Below are 22,213 nucleotides of genomic sequence, written 5' to 3'. Positions count from 1 at the left end.
AGCACTAGTGCAGTTTCTGAACACAACACTTCCTTGAAATATTATCAGGACTTAAACATTAGACATTAACATTAAGATTTAATGATAAGTCTTAATCCTGGAAAATATTTTTAAAAAAGTCAATTGTAAGATATATGTAACATTAACATTTTACTGTAATTTAGCAGACGAACACAATGAGATAGTGTCCTGTTTAGCATACGGTGTTCAGGCATTTGTCAGTGTGTCAGTTTCGTACTGTTCCTAAGTGTTCTACTGTGGACATCCCCTCTTTGTGATGGCAGCCGAGGACAGTATTTCTCACTGCTTGTGAGAGCAAACCTAAGGCACAGTTCACCTTGCCATGTTGATCATGACTTACCTTTATGTAGTTGGCATTGATGTAAGTAGTGAGAATATCGTTGTCCACCTCTGGAAGAACCACTCTGGAGTGGGCATCTAGAATGTTAACAGAAATATGCGTAAGATAAAAGTTCCTATGCCTATACTGTATTGTATAATAATCTGAGTTTCTTTAAGTTGCAAAAAGTCTTTAGTGCCCCCTATCTCTGACCACATTGTCACCCACATCAGTTTGTTTGTCTGTTTGTTTGAAAATTCTTTACTCGTGAGATGCTCAAATCAATCTGCAGGCCACTTTTCACTGAGGTCATGAGGGAATAAGTAAAGACTTAAGTAGACTGTGAGAGTTCTTACTTGGCAGGATGGTCTTGTATCTGTTCTTTGTTCCGCAGCCTGGAACTTCCACCTGCTCAGGGTGGTTCATGGGAATCTCCTGCAGGCAAAAAACATTGTGAATAGTGAGTTACTAAGTTCAAGAAGCACACTACATTAAATACAGCAGCAATTGATGTATATATATATATTCCATACCCTTACATCAACTTATCAAAAATACTCCCCAAGCAGAGCCTATAAATTGGAAATTTTGTAACCATTAAGAATTCCATATACAGAGCCTTGGCATCAAAAAGGCTCCTGTACAAACCAAGAACTCCCCATACAGAGCCTAGACATCCAAAATCCTTCTGTAAACACCTACATATAGAACTCCCCTTATTACAGAGCCTTGACGTTAAAGATGCTTCTGTACCTTCCCAGAACTCCCCATACTTAGCCTTGAAATTAAGCATGCTTCAGTACCCACCCAGAACTCCCATACAGAGCCTTGACATTAAGGGTGCTACTGTACCTACCCAGAACTCCCCATACAGAGCCCTGGCGTTCAGGATGGACTGTCTGAGCTCAGCGCGTGTCATCTTCCTGGTCCCAGACTGCAGCAGCTCATCAACAACACTGGGGGGGGGGGGGGAATGGATGACAAAGATTACAAGACTAGTCATGTTCAGTCAATGGTCAATTAATGGTTCATTGATAAAAAAGTGTTGCAGCTGTACCTTGAATTGTGCCTTTTTGCAAAAAAAATTGCTTGCTACCTTGGGCTACCTTACACTTTGCAGATCTAAAATTTTCACACTTGATACCACGAATTGCAGAACAAAATTTGGACATTCTGCAATATTCCAAAACACTGCAAAAAAGTAGTTCTCCCACTGCATTCCCACCTTTCCTTGGGCGGGGTGCCACATTTGACGGAGTCAGCAGACAGTGGAGGCATCGGCAAGTCAATGGACAAAGACACGTTCGAGCCTCTCCTGCAGCAAGACAACAAAAACACATAAATTTCAACCAAATCAAAAAACATTCCAACCTAGAACCCTAACCCTTACCCTAACCCTAACCCTCTAACCCCAACCCTACCCCTACCCCTACCCCTACCCTTAACCCTACCCCTAACCCTAACCCTAACCCTAACCCTCTAACCCTAACCCTCTAACCCTAACCCTCTAACCCTAACCCTAGCCCTCTAACCCTAACCCTAAACCTAACCCTAATCCTAACCCTAACCCTAACCCTAACCCTAACCCTAACCCTTACCCTAGCCCTAGCCCTATCCCTAACCCTAACCCTAACCCTAACCCTAATCCTAACCCTAACCCTAACCCTTACCCTAGCCCTAGCCCTATCCCTAACCCTAACCCTAACCCTAATCCTAACCCTTACCCAACCCTAACCCCAACCCTAACCCTAACCCTAACCCTTACCCTTACCCAAACCCCAACCCCAACCCTAACCCTAACCCTAACCCTCTAACCCCAACCCTACCCCTACCCCTAACCCTAACCCTAACCCTAACCCTAACCCTAACCCTAACCCTATCCCTAACCCTAACCCTTACCTCTCCTGTAGACCTTTAGGCTTGCCTGCCTTGGGTGACCCTCTGTAAGCTGGGGATGGGGATGGGCTGGCGGAGACGGAAGACGAAGGGGTCGACTTTGGGCTGTCCGGCTGGATGACCTTGGTTGTCTTGACGACGGGCTTGACCCCCGGGTACACGCACATCTGGTCAAGGTCAGGATGTCCTTTCTTGGAGGGTTTGTTCCTTTTTCCGTAAAAGTACACCTGGAAAAACATTTTGCACAAAAGTTTGTGATGGTGTACTTTCAAGATGTTACTGTAACAAACACATGACACTGAGAAAAATGACACTGGGAACGAAATATCTATCCTCTTGCGTTTACTTACAGTTCGGTAAAAATTGTCCAAACAAATCTGTGATTACACCAGCTGGAGGCCAAAGGGTCTATAGTAACATATTTCCATAGCAACATATACAACTACGGTGAAGCTTCTTCCGCCAAAACAGCAACAGCGCTCATATTACATCAATCAATCATCCGCAGGCATCAAGTGCATCAATGTGCAAAAAAACTGATCACTTAGTACTTAATTCCCTCAGAGGAGCAGCAGGTGGGCCACTTTTACAGGAAAAAGTTACAGTATTGTCAAAGATCACCATCAAAAACTCGGTCAGGCACCCACGAATTGGTATCACCCGTTACCATGGCAACTCACCATGGTGACGACGATGCATGCCAGCACTGCTGCTGCCGCGGCGACCATGAAGGGCAGGTAGTTCCCTTCCCACAATCCTCGGTGGTAGCTGGAGCGAAGGTACGAATTCTGGGAAGGAAAATGAGATGCAGATTGTCAATGAGGTTGCATTGCCTGCTTTGATTTTTTTGCCAATTTTATTGTAATGCAGTTCCAATTTAAATTATTTTTTATATTTTCACATTTCCTCCTAGAGTCCTATCTAGAATCTCTCTATGATGTACATTTAGAGCAATATTTGAATTAAAAATAATGCTATCAAAGTGTCTTTTGTATTATTGAGGTCATGAGTAGGTAATACATAGTACTATGATTTCTCTTTTGCCACTCTCCTTATTTTCAATAATTTTCAATAAGACAATTTTACCCCATATATACTCATAGACAATTCAAACCCTATGCTAGTAAGATTACTTTTGAACATTACAAGTGACATCCATCACTCTTCTTCAGCATCACTAAAATGAGCTGGCAGAACTAGTCAACACTGATGTACGCCAAGAAACAGTTACTCATTGACAAGCAACTGGATATGATTTTAGAAACGGTCAGACGTTTCGGGTAGCATCCACTACCTTTCCTCAGTGACTGAGAGACCAGAGGAGAAATGCAGGTTTATAAGCACAAACTATTGAAACACTAATGTAGTCTGTGTAACACAAAGTCTGCCATCCAGCTATAGTGGCCCCTCCCTTTTTGGGGGGCGGCTGGATATTAAATAAAGAAACTGGAACTACACAATACACTGTTTTAAAAAAAAAGCAGTCCTGTCCCCACCTGTGGTAGAATGGACTCCACCTGCAGGCCAGACAGATAGAAGCTGAGCAGATCCACATCCAGCAGTGCAATAATATCAGTAGCAGCTAGGGGGCGTTGCTCTTCATCCGTCATCCACATCTTGATGGCATGGCTGCCAGTCTGGCCAATCAGAACAAAGATGGCGTTAGGGATGAACTATTAGGTTTTATGGGGGTGGACATCTTGAACATTATTTCATATATTGATTAGCAGAACATCTCAAAAATATCCATAACAAAGATAAAAAGAAAGCTAAATGACCAAGACAGACTTTTTTTAATATATATCATTTCCTCTTTCTATGCTTTGCCCTGATCAGTTCTTTGGAAGGAAGTTATTTGAAGAAAATACAGTTATTTTTAAAAAAAATTGGGCATGGTTGTATCAGAATAAAGAAGGCATTAGGGATGAACCATTTGGTTTATGGGGGTGGGAAATGTTGCAAAGTTAAGCATGCTACTTGCTAGTTGGGCTGCCCTGACTATGTCTGGTGTATGAACAGCCACACCAATAAATAAATAGAAAAATGAACAAAGCAAAACTAAATAGACAACTATTAGCATATTCATGTACCCCTCAAAATTATCTATACTGGTGATGAGAAGCTGAATGACCAAAAAAGACATTAAAATATTTAAGATGTTAGTTATTACAGATACAGTTTGACAATGTATTTAGCGCTTGTCATTTGGAAATCTAAACAAAATACACAGACATTAGCTTTACTACCCACACTATTAGTAACAAGCACCTCGTTGAGCTCCCTGAATTCACAATTAGCATCAAAAAGTCACCAAAAAGGCTAGAGTATCATTTCTAATGAGCTACTACCATTTACATCATCATCTGAATGGAATCACAGCCAGTTCCTACACCACTGTCCAAAGTGGCAACAGTGGAAAGCCATACTAACAACCACCAGGAATTCAGCACCAGGGACAGGCACTGGATGGTACTTCTAAAAATTCTACTCAATGAATGCTCCATCTTGTGTACATAACATTTGTAAGTGTAAAAAGGAAGAAACAACTATCATGTATGATAAATACTAGTATAATATAGATCAGAAAACCATTTTCATATCCTAAGGCTATAAGATGCACAAAATTGTTTATGTTTATGCAACAAAAATTGGAACAGTGCACATATTTGTTTAGGGTATCTACATGTATAGGTACCTCTATACTGCATATTCTTAACATCTATGTGTAAGGAATAATCATAAAAAAAACTGTTGCATAACCTGCTTGAAATTTTCAATTTCACAATAGAATTTCAGATTCAAGCCCTTAAAAGAGTCTGGAATGACAAAAAAATGTGGTTTGAATCATCAGCCATTTTCTTCTTCTCCAAAATGATTCACAATTTTACCAGACAGCCAAAATACTGAGTACTGTACTTACAGGGCATTACATGCACTGGCAATATTGCTTTCCTTCAATAAGTCTTGAGCTCAGAAAGATTCTGAAGATAGATGTTAATATCCTTCACTGAGAGTAGAAGGTCTAATGTAATAGCTCTTACTGTAGAGTGGACCTACATGTTTTAGGCTTGCCTGAGTCACAGTTACTCATGTTTAAAGATGCCACACAGTTTAAAGGACAACCATTGTGTGGCGTCGTGTGGTGTAGTGGTACATCACTGGACTATGAAACGGGGAGACCCGGGTTCGATTCCGGGTCGTACCCGAACAAGTCCGAACATGCGCCCCGACGTTGTACCCTTGGGAAAGGTGCTTTACACGACTTTCCTCACTTCACTCAGGTGAAAATGAGTACTTAGCTTCGGCTAGGGACGTCCCTTGGATAGGACGTTAAATGGAGGTCCCGTGTTTGGGAGAGCCACACCCCACGCACGTTAAAGAACCCACCGCACTTATCGAAAAGAGTAGGGGACCTTCCCGGTGTGAGTGGTTCAAACCTTGCAGTCTAATCTCGGGGTTGACATCTTTGAAAAGGTGATAGTCACCTGTTATGTCAATCCTTCCACAAATGTGGTAAATCTTAATCAGGGGTTAAAATACCCGGTCTCGCAGTCTCGCCGCGCAAGTAATTTTTTCTGTGCGAGACTTATTCGGAAAGCCAGGTTGCCCGGAGCGCAAGTTATTTTTACAGCGGCTGGGTTTACGGCCAGCGGCTTCTGAAATAAACAGTGCCGCGGTCCCGCCTGATAACATCCCGCCTCGGCCTGCCGGCCTGCACGTGAGCAGTCCCTCTACTCAAATAACAGCGTGCGCGTAAGGATTTAATTCCAATATTTCCCCGATAAATATGTTCGTCATTCGAATTTTCTTCGGCCGAGCGGCGTGGATCGAGCCGCTATCCTGCCGGCTGTGCGCGTGAAGTTTTCGGCGGTTCCGCGGAAAAATAATCCATCCCCAGAAGAAATGTCACGCATGAAAATAACAACTATACCTTAGTTTCCCCGTTTTATGAGTTTTTGAGGCCGTGAAATGTTTGAAACGGTTGAAATTTGTCCAAAAAACCAGCTCGAAAGACTGAGAAATAATGGCCAACATGGCCGACACATGTTGACAACAAAAGTGGTCAAAGGTCAAGTTAGCATCCAAACGTACAGGATATTGCAATGTGCTATAAAAACGATGCTTTAAACGCTTGAAATTATTTTTTGGCAACAACAGAAATAAAAATTCACTCATATTTTTAGAAGGTTAATTTTCAAACATTACTGTGAAATTTTTCAAATTTATTGGTTTCTAGCATAGTTGTTTCTTAGAATGTGCGGTTGGATGCTGTGAAGGACTTGACATATATTAAGTATATTAGACATATATTAGACATATATTAGACATATATTAGACATTAGAGATTTAATATGATCATGCCTACCAGTTTTTGAGTAGGAGTCTCATAGACATAATCACAATTTTATTTGTTCAGCTGTGTCAATATGTGATTTTGTTTGGGATATGATAGGGTTACTACTACTAGCTTTAATATAATAGTTATATTTGGTTTAGTTTATTAAGATGTTGGTAACACCTACTTGCTCCAAGTTCCAGGTAGTAAATACATGTACATTTTGTATCATGTATTTTTCACTTGTTGAACTTGTGGAAGCACCGTTGGCCCCCGGTTAGGGGTCATCCGGGGAACCTATGCCCAATTTTTTCAAAATTAAGGGTGCTAACAGTACTCAGTAGTTGCACGGCTGTGTCAGAACTTACCAGTGAATAACACAAGACAAGTTTGAGTTTACTTCAATCTTTCTGTCTTTGACTCTTTGATAGAAGTATTTATTAAAGAGTTTTCATCTTAATTTAGCCAAGTTGCTCGAGTTATGCTGGTGTAACTGCATTGCCATGGGTTTAGGTCCGGAATCATAAGGTACGGTTCAGTTCAGTTCAGTTCATCCTTCAGGTACGGACCTGAACCTAAACCTCTGGTTATGAGTCCAGAACCTGAACGTGGGTTAAGGTCCGCATCCCTAAGTACAAGGTGGATTGGTCATATTGAGAGAGCTCTGGGTGTTTATGGAAGAAGGCCCAGGCAGGACGAGGCAGATGATGAAACCAGCAGTTCTTCCGGCTCAGAGTCGGAGATGTGAAGGTAGCATTTTTGAATAAACGATGATGTTTGACAGCTGTTGTGTTTGCTACTTGATAAACAAACCTATTAATTGATAAAAAGAAAGGATAATGGATATTGGGTAGCAGATTTGAAGAATCCAGATCCTTTGAAATGGGGCAACCTGAAATCCTGATGGGGCAACCTGGCTTTTGACCCAGGTTGCCGCCCGGGCAACCTGGAAAAAAAAAGTATTTTAAACCCTGTTAATAAATAAATAAATAAACCAAATACCCAGTACTATACATGCACCTGTACTGCAAGCTTTAAGACTAAGTAGCTGATAAATTAGCTGTGCACACCAGGTAGAAAATTATTTTTGGAGATAGCAATTATAATACAAAAGACCTCTCAATGTGGCCTAGTTTACTGTCACAGATGTAAAAAACGTGCCTCAAAGTACTGAACACCTAAGACCTATTAATAGATACACAAACTGTATTCCTAATTGTAATCCTCAAACCTCTAGCTGAACAGCTTGGTAGATGTGATCACCAGGAGAAAGGTTTGAGAGTGAGATTACTTTAAGTAGGACATACCAGTGAGGCCTAGTTTACTGTTACGGATATCAAGAACTGTCTCAAACTACTTACATGAACCTGTACTCCTCAAACCTGAGAATAGCTGAAAACAGATGTAAATTCCAGGACAGAGATTTGAGACAGAGATTTGTTACACAGATATGTCTCAAACTATACTGACATTTGTACTTACATGAACCTGTATTGTTGTAGTCCTCAAACCAGAGAATAGCTGAAAACAGCTGCTTAGATGCAAAATCCAGGAAGACGATTTAAGAGGTTATAATAAGAAGCACCCCCCGATGTGGCACTGAATGAGCCAAATTCCTGCTTGCTGGTTACTGTCGGAAGGACCTGTCAGTAATGTGGCCTAGTTTACTGTTACACATATCAAGAAATGTCTTGGGTACTACTAAGTATATTTGTACTTACATGAACCTGTATTGTAGTCCTCAAAACCAAAGAATAACTGAAAACAGCTCCTTAGTTGTAAACTCCAGGAAGACGATTTTAGACAGAGATTATAGTAAGAAGGACCTCTCTATCTGGTCTGAGTTTTCTGTTACAGATAATATTGATATCTGTACTCACATGAACCTGTATTGTAGTCCTCAAAGCCAAGAATAGCTGAAAACAGCACCTTAGTTACAAACTCCAAGAAGATTTTAAACAGAGATTATAGTAAGAAGGACCTCTCTATCTAGTCTGAGTCTGTTACAGATGATATTGATATCTGTACTTACATGAACCTGTATTGTAGTCCTCAAATTAAAAAATAGCTGAAAACAGCTGCTTAGACGTTAAGCCCAGGAAGACGATTTAAGAGGTTATAATAAGAAGCACCTCCCGATGTGTCACTGAATGAGCCAAATTCCTGCTTGCTGGTTACTGTAGGAAGGACAGGTGTCAGCAATGTGGCCTAGTTTACTGTTACACATATCAAGAAATGTCTAAAGCTACATTTGTACATCTGTACTCACATGAACCTGAACCAATTGTACTCCTCAAATTAAAGCAAAGAATAGCTGAGACCTTAGTTTTAAACTCCAGGAAGACAATTTGAGACAGAGATTATAGTAAGAAGGACCTCTCTATATGGTCTGGGCTACTGTTACAGATATCAAGAAATGTCTAAAGCTACATTTGTACATCGATTCTGTACTCACATGAATCTGTATTGAGGTCCACAAAATCAAAGAATAGCTCATGAAAACAGCTGCTTAGATGTAAAGTCCAGGAAGGAGCTTTGAGACAGAGATTATAGTAAAAAGGACCTCCCTATCTGGTCTGAGTTTCTGTTACAGATAATACTGACATTTGTACTTACATGAACCTGTATTGTTGTAGTCCTCAAAACCACAGAATAGCTGAAAACAGCTCCTTAGATGTAAAGTCCAGGAAGACAATTTTAGACAGAGATTATAAAAAGAAGCACCTTGCGATGTGGCACTGAATGAGCCAAATTCCTGCTTGCTGGTTACTGTAGGAAGGACCTGTCAGTAATGTGGCCTAGTTTACTGTTAAATATATCAAGAAATGTCTAAAGCTACATTTGTACATAATTATGTACTCACACGAACCTGTATTGTACTCCTCAAATTAAACCAAAGAATAGCTGAGACCTTAGTTGTTACTCCAGGAAGACAATTTGAGACATAGATAATAGTAAGAAGGACCTCTCTATATGGTCTGGGCTACTGTTACAGATATCAAGAAATGTCTAAAGCTACATTTGTACATAATTATGTACTCACATGAACCTGTATTGTACTCCTCAAATTAAACCAAAGAATAGCTGAGACCTTAGTTGTTACTCCAGGAAGACAATTTGAGACATAGATTATAGTAAGAAGGACCTCTCTATATGGTCTGGGCTACTGTTACAGATATCAAGAAATGTCTAAAGCTACATTTGTACATCTGTACTCACATGAATCTGTATTGTACTGTCCTGAAAATCAAAGAATAGCTGAAAACAGCTGCTTAGATGTAAAGTCCAGGAAGGAGCTTTGAGACAGAGATTATAGTAAAAAGGACCTCCCTATCTGGTCTGAGTTTCTGTTACAGATGATATTGATATCTTTACTTACATGAACCTGTATTGTTGTAGTCCTCAAAACCACAGAATAGCTGGAAACAGCTGCTTAGATGTAAAGTCCAGGAAGACAATTTTAGACAGAGATTATAAAAAGAAGCACCTTGCGATGTGTCACTGAATGAGCCAAATTCCTGCTTGCTGGTTACTGTAGGAAGGACCTGTCAGTAATGTGGCCTAGTTTACTGTTAAATATATCAAGAAATGTCTAAAGCTACATTTGTACATAATTATGTACTCACATGAACCTGTATTGTACTCCTCAAATTAAACCAAAGAATAGCTGAGACCTTAGTTGTTACTCCAGGAAGACAATTTGAGACAGAGATAATAGTAAGAAGGACCTCTCTATATGGTCTGGGCTACTGTTACAGATATCAAGAAATGTCTAAAGCTACATTTGTACATCTGTACTCACATGAATCTGTATTGTACTGTCCTGAAAATCAAAGAAAAGCTAAAAACAGCACCTTAGATACAAACTCCAGGTAGGAGCTTTGAGACAGAGATTATAGTAACTAAAGAAGGACCTTCCTATCTGGTCTGAGTTTCTGTTACAGATAATATTGACATTTGTACTCACATGAACCTGTATTGTTATAGTCCTCAAAACCAAAGAATAGCTGGAAACAGCTGCTTAGATGCAAAATCCAGGAAGACGATTTAAGAGGTTATAATAAGAAGCACCCCCCGATGTGGCACTGAATGAGCCAAATTCCTGCTTGCTGGTTACTGTCGGAAGGACCTGTCAGTGTAGCCTACTTTACTGTTACACATATCAAGAAATGTCTAAAGCTACATTTGTACATCTGTACTCACATGAACCTGTATTGTACTTGTAGTCCACAAACCTCAGAGAATAGCTAAGAGAACAGGAACTAAGACACAAACTCCAGAAAGGAGCTTTGAGACAAGGATTATTGTAAAAAGGACCTCCCTTCCTATCTGGTGTGAGTTACTGTTACAGATATGTCTCAAACTATACTGACATTTGTACTCACATGAACCTGTCTTGTACTCCTCAAATCCAAATAATAGCTGAAAATAGCTTCTCAGATGTAAACTCCAGGAAGACAATTCGAGACACAGATTATAAAAAGAATCCCGATGTGGTCCTGAATGAGCCAAATTCCTGCTTGCTGGTTACCACAGGCACCAAATCTCAGCCAGGCAACAAAATACTGAATGAACAGGATCGGGTGAAACAGCGGGGGTGGCCAAAGAACCACTTGTAGAATAAAATTATGTCCCGGACACTTTATAGCACCGCTTATCGTGTATGGTGTCAGAAACAGACTATGCTATCTAAAGACGTGGGTCGGGGAGTAATTTTGATGACGAAAAGAGTGATTTTGCTTGTTTTCACATTGCTATCAGACAGAGAACACCCCTGTGCCGTGTGTGGGTGAGTCCGGTAATTCAGCACAGGAAGTGATGCGGGTGTGTGGGTGGTGGGCAGTCATGGGGGACAGGCTGAGTTATCGGCAGGGCGCTTCTAAACCAGCGCATCGGTTCTCATACCAGTGGTAGAATTTTTTTCAGTGCTCTGCATTCAGTACATACAGCTGGAATCGCTGAAAATATTTATACAACATAATTCAGCACCAAGGACATATACAATATTTTTTCGAGTGATCAAAAATGCTGCTTTTCAAATCAAGATTTCAGAATTACAACATGGACAAGAATTCAGATTCAAATGGATGGTATTTACCAAAATAACTCCGAAGAATGCTGGCCTTGGGGACAGCCTGAATTATCATGAGGGCGCATCCAAACCAGCAACTCGTTTCTCGTCAATTTTAAGTCATTCACCAAAAAACAGTTACTCAAGCAATTGGATATGATATTGGAAACGGCCAGACGTTTCAGCTAGTATCCACTATCTTTCATCAGTGACTGAGAGACCAGAGGAGAAATGCAGGTTTATAAGCACAAACTATAGGTTGATGTGCAACTAGAGTGAAGACAATTTTTTGGAAGTCGAAACAATTGTACAAAAGCAAGGATTTGCTAATGCACCCCAGAATTGTGCTATTTTTTACAAATTACCAATTGTCCTGAATTGTGCTATTTTTACAAAGGGTTGATTAAAAATGAAGATAATTTAAACAAACACAATATTATATACAATCTACATACCATCTAAAATAGAATAGCCATGGATTGTCATTATCAACCATTACCATAAAGACTGAAACACATAGAAAGCTATTTTGCTTATTTCAGTCAATCATTGGGACAGGCTGAATTATCGTAAGTGCGCCTCCAAACCAGTGCCCCGTTTCTCATACCAGTGGTAGAAATACTTTTTTTCAGTGCTCTGCAATATTGCAGATTGTCAAAACTTTGTTCTACAATTCAGAAATACTATCTGCATATACGTATGGTACACGCTTATAAGTCCAGACCTAAAACAATGATATATATATATAAATTGCATGTTGGCAAACATTTTAACATGCAATTTGAACAATACATGAAAACTGCTAGTACAATAGAGTCAGTAGTAAACACAAAAGCTCTTAAACAACACCATGCTGACACCAGTGAACATATAGCGTTATTCAGCACCAAGGACAGACACCTTTTTTGACTGAGAAAAAAATCCTGCTTTTTAATTCAATATCTCAGAATTAAAACAAGGACCTAAGCCCCAACAATTTAGATTCAAATGGTTGTGGATGATATTCATCAAAATAGCTCCTGAGAATGCAGGAAAAAAGGCCTCTTAATAAGTAGCTTGTTAAACATGTAGAATGATTCACTCAGGCTTGTAATTTTGTTGACACAAAGACATTTCAGCTGAATTATGCATCTGCCAAGGTATTATCAATGGGCCAAAAATCAGATACTCATTGACAAGCAACTGGATCAATGGGCCAAAAATCAGTTACTCAAGCAACTGGATATGATTTTGAACCCATTATTAATGGGTTTTATCTCTTTGAAGATATATAATAAGTTAAACACATGTTTCAGAAAACCATGCAAAGAATGAAATCATTTATTATGTGTGACTACAATTTGTGCAGAGCCTAGGACAAATGTATATTTAGTCAACATTTAGTCTCTAGATCATCAGCTACTGACATTCACTCAGAAACAAAAACACCATCTCCATCCCCCAGCCAGAACAAAAAGACTTTAGGATTTCCTACATTAGTCCATCAGACTCTACAAACAGACTGTATAATCAGGATGGTACTTGTTATGACTGGGATGTATATATGTGTTTATTTTGAATGTAAATATTAATGTCATTCAGGCAACATTATATGTATGTCTGCAAGGTTGATATTATTTAAAAAGAATTGAATTGAAATGAGAATTGAACATAAATGTACTTCATGAGAAATGTGCTCCAAAGAATCTGTCCCTCCGTGTTTATTAAAAGAATCACAAACATGCCTCTCAAGTGACTATGAATCACCATTGTTGACACCGAGCTATTTTGCCAGAACTGGGGCCCATATAAGTTAATTGTTGTTTATTGTTTTAAAAAGACCTTCAACAGGCCACACCAACTTAATTTGTTGGTTCTCAGATTTGCCTCTTCATTTTTTTCATGATTTGCAAAAAAAAAATTAGATTCTGGTTCTGAATGAACTGAAATATGTATATATATTAGAGCTCAAAATTCATTTTTGGGAATAGGTGCACTGCTGCACCCGACCTAAAAAATTACGTGCACAAAAAAAAAAAAATTGGGGCGCACCATATGAAGCAAAACCTAATTACAGATCTTACTGCTTCTCTTCTGAGCTTGAAATGGGAACTAACTTCAAAATCTTAAACAAGTACTACATCAAAGATGCCAAGAATATCCTGCATAAAATAGTATACATTTGATATGTACAAAAATACCTACAAAAATATTTGAAAAAAATGGGTGCACAGCTTCAAATTTGGGTGCACTAAGGTTCACATACACCCAGAATCGGGGCCCATATACAGTCTAGTTAGGTTTGATGTAATCTCTGAGCTGACAGCTCTCCGGAAGTGCTTAGGCATCCATAGGACCAGGGCAGACAGAACGGGTTCAGATAACTGTGTATGACAGCACAGGCGGGAACAAGTTATCTAGAGGTGTAACATCACAGGACCAGGGCAGACATAACGGGTTCAGATAACTGTGTATGACAGCACAGGGCGGGAACAAGTCATCTAGGGGTGTAACATCACAGGACCAGGGCAGACAGAACGGGTTCAGATAACTGTGTATGACAGCACAGGGCGGGAACAAGTCATCTAGGGGTGTAACATCACAGGGCCAGGGCAGACAGAACGGGTTCAGATAACTGTGTATGACAGCACAGGGCGGGAACAAGTTTTTTAGGGGTGTGCCATCACAGGACCAGGGCAGACATAACGGGTTCAGATAACTGTGTATGACAGCACGGCCGGAACAAGTTATCTAGGGGTGTAACATCACAGGACCAGGGCAGACAGAACGGATTCAGATAACACTGTATGACAGCAGGGCGGGAACAAGTTATCTAGGGGTGTGACATCACAGGGCTGTGATTTTCAAGGCACGTCAGCATGATTGAACTGCACCTGAGCGAAACTTGTAATGTCTTGTGCATAGCACTTCGACATCACATATAAGGTTATATTCGCAATATACATAAGTTTAACATTCCACTTACAATTTTTCCAAATGTTATGTCAGAAAAGACTTCCTCTGCAACAGGCAACAGGCAAAATTCTAATGCAACCAATGACCTAACCATGGGAAAAAGTAAAACATGTGTAACCTCTTTTTCAATGTCATTCAGCACCAAGGACAGAGACTAACAGTTTCTAATCAACACAATAAACATATGTTTCTTTAACACAAGGAATAGGGGCAACAATGTCAAATCTTACATTTCCAATCATGTTCAAGGCACCAACTTCTTTTATAACTGAAGTAGTTAGTTAGTCCAGGAAGTTGCTTTACCAGTGCTGACGTACATTGTGCCTACAGTTCGTTACCCTGAAGCCAACAACAAATAATCCATCAGCAAAGGACCGACTGATTAGGTCCCAGAACCTCATCCTGACTACAACATCCTTTGATAACCTCAAAAAGCTCAACGATCATCAATCTAAACGAATGTGTTTACTAGTGCTCCACTGACGTACGTTGTACCCATAGCTTGTAACCCTGAAGCTAACAACAGATCCTCCATCAGCAAAGACATGACTGATTAGGCCACAGAACCTCAACCTGAGTACAACACCCTTTCATGACCTCAAAAATCTCCTTAACGACGAACAATCTAAATGAAAATGTTTACTAGTGCTTCACAGACGTACGTAATGTCATCCACAACTAATGCTTAATGAATGTGTTTATCAGTGCTTCACTGACGTACATTGTACCCACAACTTGTTACCTTGAAGCCAACAACAGATCCTCCATCAGCAAAGGACCGATTAATTAGGCTAAGCAGCCTCATTTAAACCAATCCGTCAACCTTGATGGACAAAATTGACAAAATTGGGTAAAAGTATTTAAAAAATCCAAAGGACCACCAACAACCATTCTTAACCCCATGATTTGCCTCTAAAAATGTGGGAAATTGCATTTTTAAAGGCTTGAAAATCCAACATTCACCCCCCCCCGATCACTCTCCCCCCAGGTCTGAACTCGAACCTGGACTGACGGAAAATGTTTTTGCACTTGCTAGAGCCTTGCGTTGTACCCACTGCTTGTTACCCTGAAGCCCACAACAAATCTTCCATCAGCCAAGACCTGTCACTGATCAGACCAAGCTACCTCATACTGAGTACAACACCCTTTGATAACCCTATGAAGATCCTTAACAATGATCAATCTAAATGAAAATGTTTACTAGTGCCTCACTGACCTACGCCGTACCCATGGCTTGTTACCCTGAAACCAACAACAAATCCACCATCAGCCAAGACATGACTGATTAGGCCACAGAACCTCAACCTGAGTACAACACCCTTTCATAACCAAATGAAGCTTCTTAATGATGATCAATCTAAATGAAAATGTTTACTAGTGCTTCACTGACCTACGTCATATCCACGGCTTGTTACCTTGAAGCCAGTAACAAATCCTCCATCAGCCAAGACTGATTAGGCCCTGGAACCTCATCCTGACTACAACATCCTTTGATAGATAACCTCAAAAAGCTCAACGATGATCAATCTAAACGAATGTGTTTACTAGTGCTTCACTGACCTACGTCATATCCATGGTTTGTTACCCTGAAGCCAACAGCAAAACCTTCATCAGCCAAGGACCGACTGATTAGGCCCCAGAACCTCATCCTGAGTACAACACCCTTTCATAACCTTACAAAGCTCCTAAACGATGATCAATCTATAGTATTAACGAATATGTTTACTACGTACTGCTTCACTGTACTGACATATGTTTTACCCATGGCTTGTTACCCTGAAGGCAACAACAAATCCACCATCAGCAAAGGACCGACTGATTAGGCCCTGGAACCTCATCCTGAGTACAACACCCTTTCATAACCTTAGAAAGCTCATTTATGACGATCTAAACAAATGTGTTTACTAGTGCTTCACTGACGTACGCTGTTCACTACAGCTTGTTACCTTGAAGCCAGTAACAAATCCTCCATCAGCCAAGACTGATTAGGCCACAGAACCTCATCCTGAGTACAACATCCTTTGATAGATAACCTCAAAAAGCTCAACGATGATCAATCTAAACGAATGTGTTTACTAGTGCTTCACTGACGTACGCTGTTAACCATAGTTTGTTACCTTGAAGCCAGTAACAAATCCTCCATCAGCCAAGACTGATTAGGCCACAGAACCTCAGTCTGACTACAACATCCTTTGATAACCTCAAAAAGCTCAACGATGAATCTAAACGAATGTGTTTACTAGTGCTTCACTGACATACGCTGTTAACCATAGTTTGTTACCTTGAAGCCAGTAACAAATCCTCCATCAGCCAAGACTGATTAGGCCACAGAGCCTCATCCTGAGTACATTACACCCTTTCATAACCCCAGAAAGCTCCTTAACGATGATCTATCTAAACGAATGTTTTTACTAGTGCTTCACTATAGTGACGTACGTTGTTAACCACAGTTTGTTAGTATACCCTGAAGCCAACAACAATCCCTCCATCAGCCAAGGACCAGGGCTGATTAGGCCCCAGAACCTCATCCTGAGTACAACACCCTTTGATAACCCTAGAAAGCTCCTTAACGATGATCAATCTAAACGAATGTGTTTACTAGTGCTTCACTGATGTACATTGTATCCACAACTAATGCTACCTTGAAGGCCAACAACAAATAATCCATCAGCAAAGGCCCGACTGATTAGGTCCTAGAACCTCAGTCTGACTACAACATCCTTTGATAACCTCAAAAAGCTCAACGATAATCAATCTAAACGAGTGTGTTTACTAGTGCTTCACTGACGTACAGAGTACGTTGTTAACCACAATTTGTTACCTTGAAGCCAGTAACAAATCCTCCATCAGCCAAGGACCGACTGATTAGGCCCCGCAACCTCAGATTGAGTACAACACCCTTTCATAACCTTAGAAGGCTCCTTAACGATGATCAATCTAAACCAATGTGCTCTACTGACGTTCGCCGAGCTTGTTAACCCTGAACCCACGACAAAACCTAAGTCGACAAAGGTACCATAGATCAGGCTCTGGCATAGGAAAAAAATGTCGTGTTTCCTGTCTCCTGACCGACTCTAGAAAAACCTGCCGACCCTAGCTTATTTTGGGGTGGACCCCTGCAAGGGACATAAATAACATTAAATTTTTTGAGCTGGTCGACCTTTTCTAACTCCATGATCTGACACCTGAGTGATAAAATGTTGTACAATCGGTTTTCTAACATTGACATTGAAAATAAAAGTGTTCTCATGCAACTTTTACTTTGTTAAACTGTATTGTACAAATTAATGTATAAGTTGGATCACTATATAGATATCACTGAAGTCTAAAAAAAAAAAAGATAATCCCTTCCCATCAAGCGTAATTTTTTTCAGGACTGAAACAGGAAACGCAACATTTTTTTTCCTAGGCCTGATCTTGTTAACCCTGAACCCACGACCAAACCTACGTCGACAAAGGAGCCATTGATCAGGCTCAGACTTCCTCAGGCAACGTCCTCCAATAACACCTTAACCTTGACAACATCCTTGAAGGCGTCTTCCTTACATCTGAGAAATCGTCTTGAGTGATGACGCAGGCAACTTGGGAACCCAAGGAGACCGAACAACCATACCAGCATTACAGGCAGTGGGAACCCAAGTCAGTGGTAGAAATACTATCAATGTGCAGACATATTATCAGTGTGCTACAATATTGCAGAATGTCAAAATAAAAGTCCAGATCTAAACCCATGGCATATACAATTATACTGCATGATGGCTAATATTTGACATGCAATTTGATAGATAAATGTACATGGAAAATTACTTCTATAGTATAGAGTCAGTAGTAAACACAAAAGCTCGATCTTAAAGGCCATTGAACCACTAGCCTGATTTTCTAAGCCTGCAAAATTACAAATTTTTCTGCATTGTTAAAAATATCTCTGCAAAATGCAGATGGGTATATCTCTAACACTAACAGGACTTGGAATACTTTCTAATTTTTCCTAGCTCCCTGCACTGGTGCTTGTAACATTGAAAATTACCTGCACAAGACAAATTTTACCTGCACCACTCAGAGCTTAGGCCAGCACATGGACCAGTGCAGTACAGTTAGTAGAACTTCTACTAGAAGTAGTAGTAGTAGAATGGTTTATTACAAAAAACAAGAAATAATGTACACACAAGCCTCCTGGCAGCTATGATGGCTGAATTGCGAGGCTTATTCTAACATCATGTTGCAACAAACTACATACATTCATAAAATTTAAAACTATAGTTAAATTTAAAAGTGAATATTAGTTTAAAATCGACAGGAGCATTAAGTTGCATATTACATCTTCAATACAATGTAGCCTGCCCAACTAACCTGCAAATGAACCCAGTATTTTTAGCCCTGCATTAACCAAGGACAGAGAATGTGGGAGGGCCATTATCAGGTATGATTAAACGTGGGCGTGCTCACTTCCTCATAAATGTCAAAAAAATCTACCACGCTACATTTCTTAATGAAGTATGACAACGTAAATGCACATTATCACCTTCTGAATTGTTTAATGCTAGAAACACAATACAAAGAAAAAATGGGTCAAGTATATGAATGTACTAAAAATGAAGTACTAAAAACTCTTTAGAAACCACCGCCATTATTTCTTTTATATACTTTATAGGTGGAACAGTCAATGCAAGAAATAAAAATCCACATGCACCTAGACATCAGAAATACCTGCACACAGAATTTTACCTGCAAAATGCAGGTAATATTTTGAGCCCTAAATATCTATGATAACTTTAAATAAGGCACCAAGAGTTAAATACACACAGAGACAATTTGACTCTAAACTGAACCAAGTGCAAATCAGCACCAAGAGAACACGTGTAGCATTAGATATTAGACATTTAACAAGAACAACATAAACATAAACACACAAAGTAGAAATGGTTTGCAAATGCATCATGTTTACCTTCTCGATAATATTGGTCCAGCTTAACAAACTCCTGCTTTGTTTATTCTTACTCAAATATATTATATATATGGTGAATTTGCAGCCCCTCTTAAACTCAGTTCTGCATGGCACTTGCAACATTATTTAACCCTCTTGTCCTGCTCATTGACCTTATTTGTTTGGAGAAGAAGAGGAAGAAGATACAGAGCAAAAACAGTATGTTTTCCTTCTGCAAAGGTAAACATAATCATAAAAGTCTCACCGTGTTGATGACATGAATGTTGTTCTCAGACACCCCGAGTGCAGCAGCGAAGCCTGACTTGATGCGGGAGGACAGGGACTGGTTGGCAGGGAGTTTGGCTGTACTGGAGACAGTCTGGGAAAAAAAGGTACACATTCATTTTCTGATCTGTTGTTACTTTTACTCAGCCTGTCACATGTACATATACGGTTTTGCCATCTGGGCTTCTTCAAGTGTACAGTAGCTAAATGATACATTAGCAGTGTTCAAAATACCTGTCTGCAGTCTGCAATCTGCAGATAGATTTTCAAGATTGCAGAAGAAAAATTTATACAATCTGCAATTTTGCAACTGGAAAAATTGGCACTTGGGATTTGACGCTTTTGGCCCCAAGGACAGACAACACTTAAGCTCCTGTTTTGAAACAACAGGAGCTTCTTCACTAATTTGCATCAACCATGTCTTGACTTGTTTATCTTTTGTTTCCTTTTGGACTTCCAAAAATTTGTCTTCACTAATTTGCATATGAATCAATAGTTCATGCTTATAAACCTGCAAGATTGTAGTATGGAGGCTTGTGTATTTGCAGAAAGTATTTCCAAATTGCAGAACAAAATTTTTACTCTTCTGCAATATTGCAGAGCGCTGAAAAAAAGTATTTCGACCACTGCATTAGTTATAAAAGTTCTCACTTATACCTTTCCAGTGCCTAACACCTAGCTGGCAGTGCATGATAACAGTACTCACAACATTTAGATCATGGTACATTCTGTAACTTTAAGTTGAACTTCTAACTCGAAATTTCCATGAATAGTTTCATCAGGTTAGCAAGTCACTTGAGTAAAGAGACTCTTTTATACAACCAAGTGTTTTCTTCACAGCAAATGTTTCAGTGACCGTCTACCACCTTCCTCAGGGCAATTCTGACTGGTTCACATTGCATGGTTGCATGCATCTATAGCAGCGACACCTGTGCTGCAATGCAATGTGAACCAGTCAGAATTGTGCTGAGGAAGGTGACAGTCACCAAAACGTTGGCTCACTGCAGTACATCTAAAGATCACATTTGGTTGTAAAAAAAAGAGTCTCTTTACCTACTGAGTAACTCCTAACTTCTTGTTAGAAGTACAATGTAACAGTACAGGGAGATGAGGCTGCACATCCTGAGTGATGTTCCCTGACGTAAGATTCGCCTGTAACGCATGAGGAGCCGGCGGGCCGGGAACTCACATTTGTTATTATGTTGCTAAAGAAATACTTAACAAACTGTAGTTACAACATTTGATTGGGAGGTAGTTCTTACTTTTTGTGAAACAAGGCTGCACACCCTGAGTGATGTTCCCTGACGTAAGATTCGCCTGTAACACATGAGGAACCGGCGGGCCGGGAACTCATTTGTTCCAGCTGGCTCTCCCAGACTCCCTCCCTCCCCCGCACACCAGCCCTCCCCCGCACACCCACAAGCTCATTAGAACCTGCTGACTTCGAGCACACGGGGTGCAGGGCTCGAAACCATAATACGAAAATTCGCTTTTTCACACACCCACTTCGTCATTAGTACCAGGGTACGGTACGGGGCTGGAAATGCATTACCTCGGTCCATGAAAAATGTTTTAGGTTTGTCCATGTGTGTGTGTGTCAGTGTGTGTCTCTGTGTGTCTGTGTGTGTGTCTTTGTGTGTCTGTGTGGGTGCATGTGTGCAGGTGGCTACATTACACTGAACAACCTACTACACCCAATCTTGCAACCAACATTACAATTTACAGGCTAGGGAGGAAGAATGAGGGTAGACAACTAAAAAGATGGAAGGATAATATCAGAAAATAAACAGGCATGCAGAACAACAGGAAACCGAGAAGAGTGGAGAAAGGGACTAAGGGATAGATGAGAGAGATTTGGAGCCCTGAGTCCCACACAGGGACACGTGCTACAGTGCAAACTGCCGCGCAGACCAGCCAAGTGTGAATGGCACAGCGGTGCGGAATTGCAAACAAGGCTGCATCAACTGACTCTGTTGTTTCACATGCTTTCAAAAGAAATGATTATTCTGGTGTGTTACGCCGAAAGGTGGTTATACTGGCTATACAGATACAGATACGTGTACAGATTAAAAGGAAAGAAATTCATTTAAGGCGAATGGGTACTTACATGTAATTATAAGATGATACAATTTTGAAACTGTGGAAACTGGCATGAAAGTGGTGACTTAAATAGTAAAATTAATGTTCCTATTGAACTGTCCATGAATGAAAAGAACATTAAGGAATAGCCATGCCTTCAAGTACCAGATTTATTAACCAAGGATTGAGGTGTTCAGAATCTCATTCTTTCCTTAGAACTATCACAAATTGAAGTCTCTGTCACCAAGTACAGTAGGGGCATCATCATTGAATAGCTTTAAACAAAGTTTAAGGGTTAGGTCTAACAAGTTTTTTTTTTTTTTTTTT

The 22,213-nt window shown here is 40.1% G+C and overlaps 2 protein-coding genes across 2 annotated transcripts in view; both read right to left on the bottom strand.

The window, feature by feature from the left end:
• LOC109486977 (tyrosine-protein phosphatase non-receptor type 5-like) overlaps positions 1-19,896 on the bottom strand; it is a 26,023-nt gene extending 6,127 nt beyond the window's left edge. The window contains exons 1-8 of the mRNA XM_019790897.1: positions 19,788-19,896; positions 3,733-3,873; positions 2,917-3,024; positions 2,240-2,463; positions 1,566-1,655; positions 1,197-1,296; positions 697-775; positions 362-438 (exon numbers count right to left, since the gene is read on the bottom strand). Of these exons, the coding sequence (XP_019646456.1) occupies positions 362-438; positions 697-775; positions 1,197-1,296; positions 1,566-1,655; positions 2,240-2,463; positions 2,917-3,024; positions 3,733-3,852 (798 nt within the window). The 5' untranslated portion in view covers positions 3,853-3,873; positions 19,788-19,896. The remainder of the gene's footprint in view (positions 1-361; positions 439-696; positions 776-1,196; positions 1,297-1,565; positions 1,656-2,239; positions 2,464-2,916; positions 3,025-3,732; positions 3,874-19,787) is intronic.
• The window catches only part of LOC109486883, a 13,496-nt gene continuing 10,415 nt past the window's right edge, over positions 19,133-22,213 (bottom strand). Inside the window, exons 4-5 of the mRNA XM_019790789.1 lie at positions 19,788-19,901; positions 19,133-19,138 (exon numbers count right to left, since the gene is read on the bottom strand). Of these exons, the coding sequence (XP_019646348.1) occupies positions 19,133-19,138; positions 19,788-19,901 (120 nt within the window). The remainder of the gene's footprint in view (positions 19,139-19,787; positions 19,902-22,213) is intronic.

Source organism: Branchiostoma belcheri, unplaced genomic scaffold (genome assembly GCF_001625305.1).
Source record: "Branchiostoma belcheri isolate BF01 breed outbred unplaced genomic scaffold, Haploidv18h27 scaffold84, whole genome shotgun sequence".
Classification (NCBI taxonomy): domain Eukaryota; kingdom Metazoa; phylum Chordata; class Leptocardii; order Amphioxiformes; family Branchiostomatidae; genus Branchiostoma; species Branchiostoma belcheri.
This window is presented reverse-complemented; position numbering and strand designations above follow the sequence as displayed.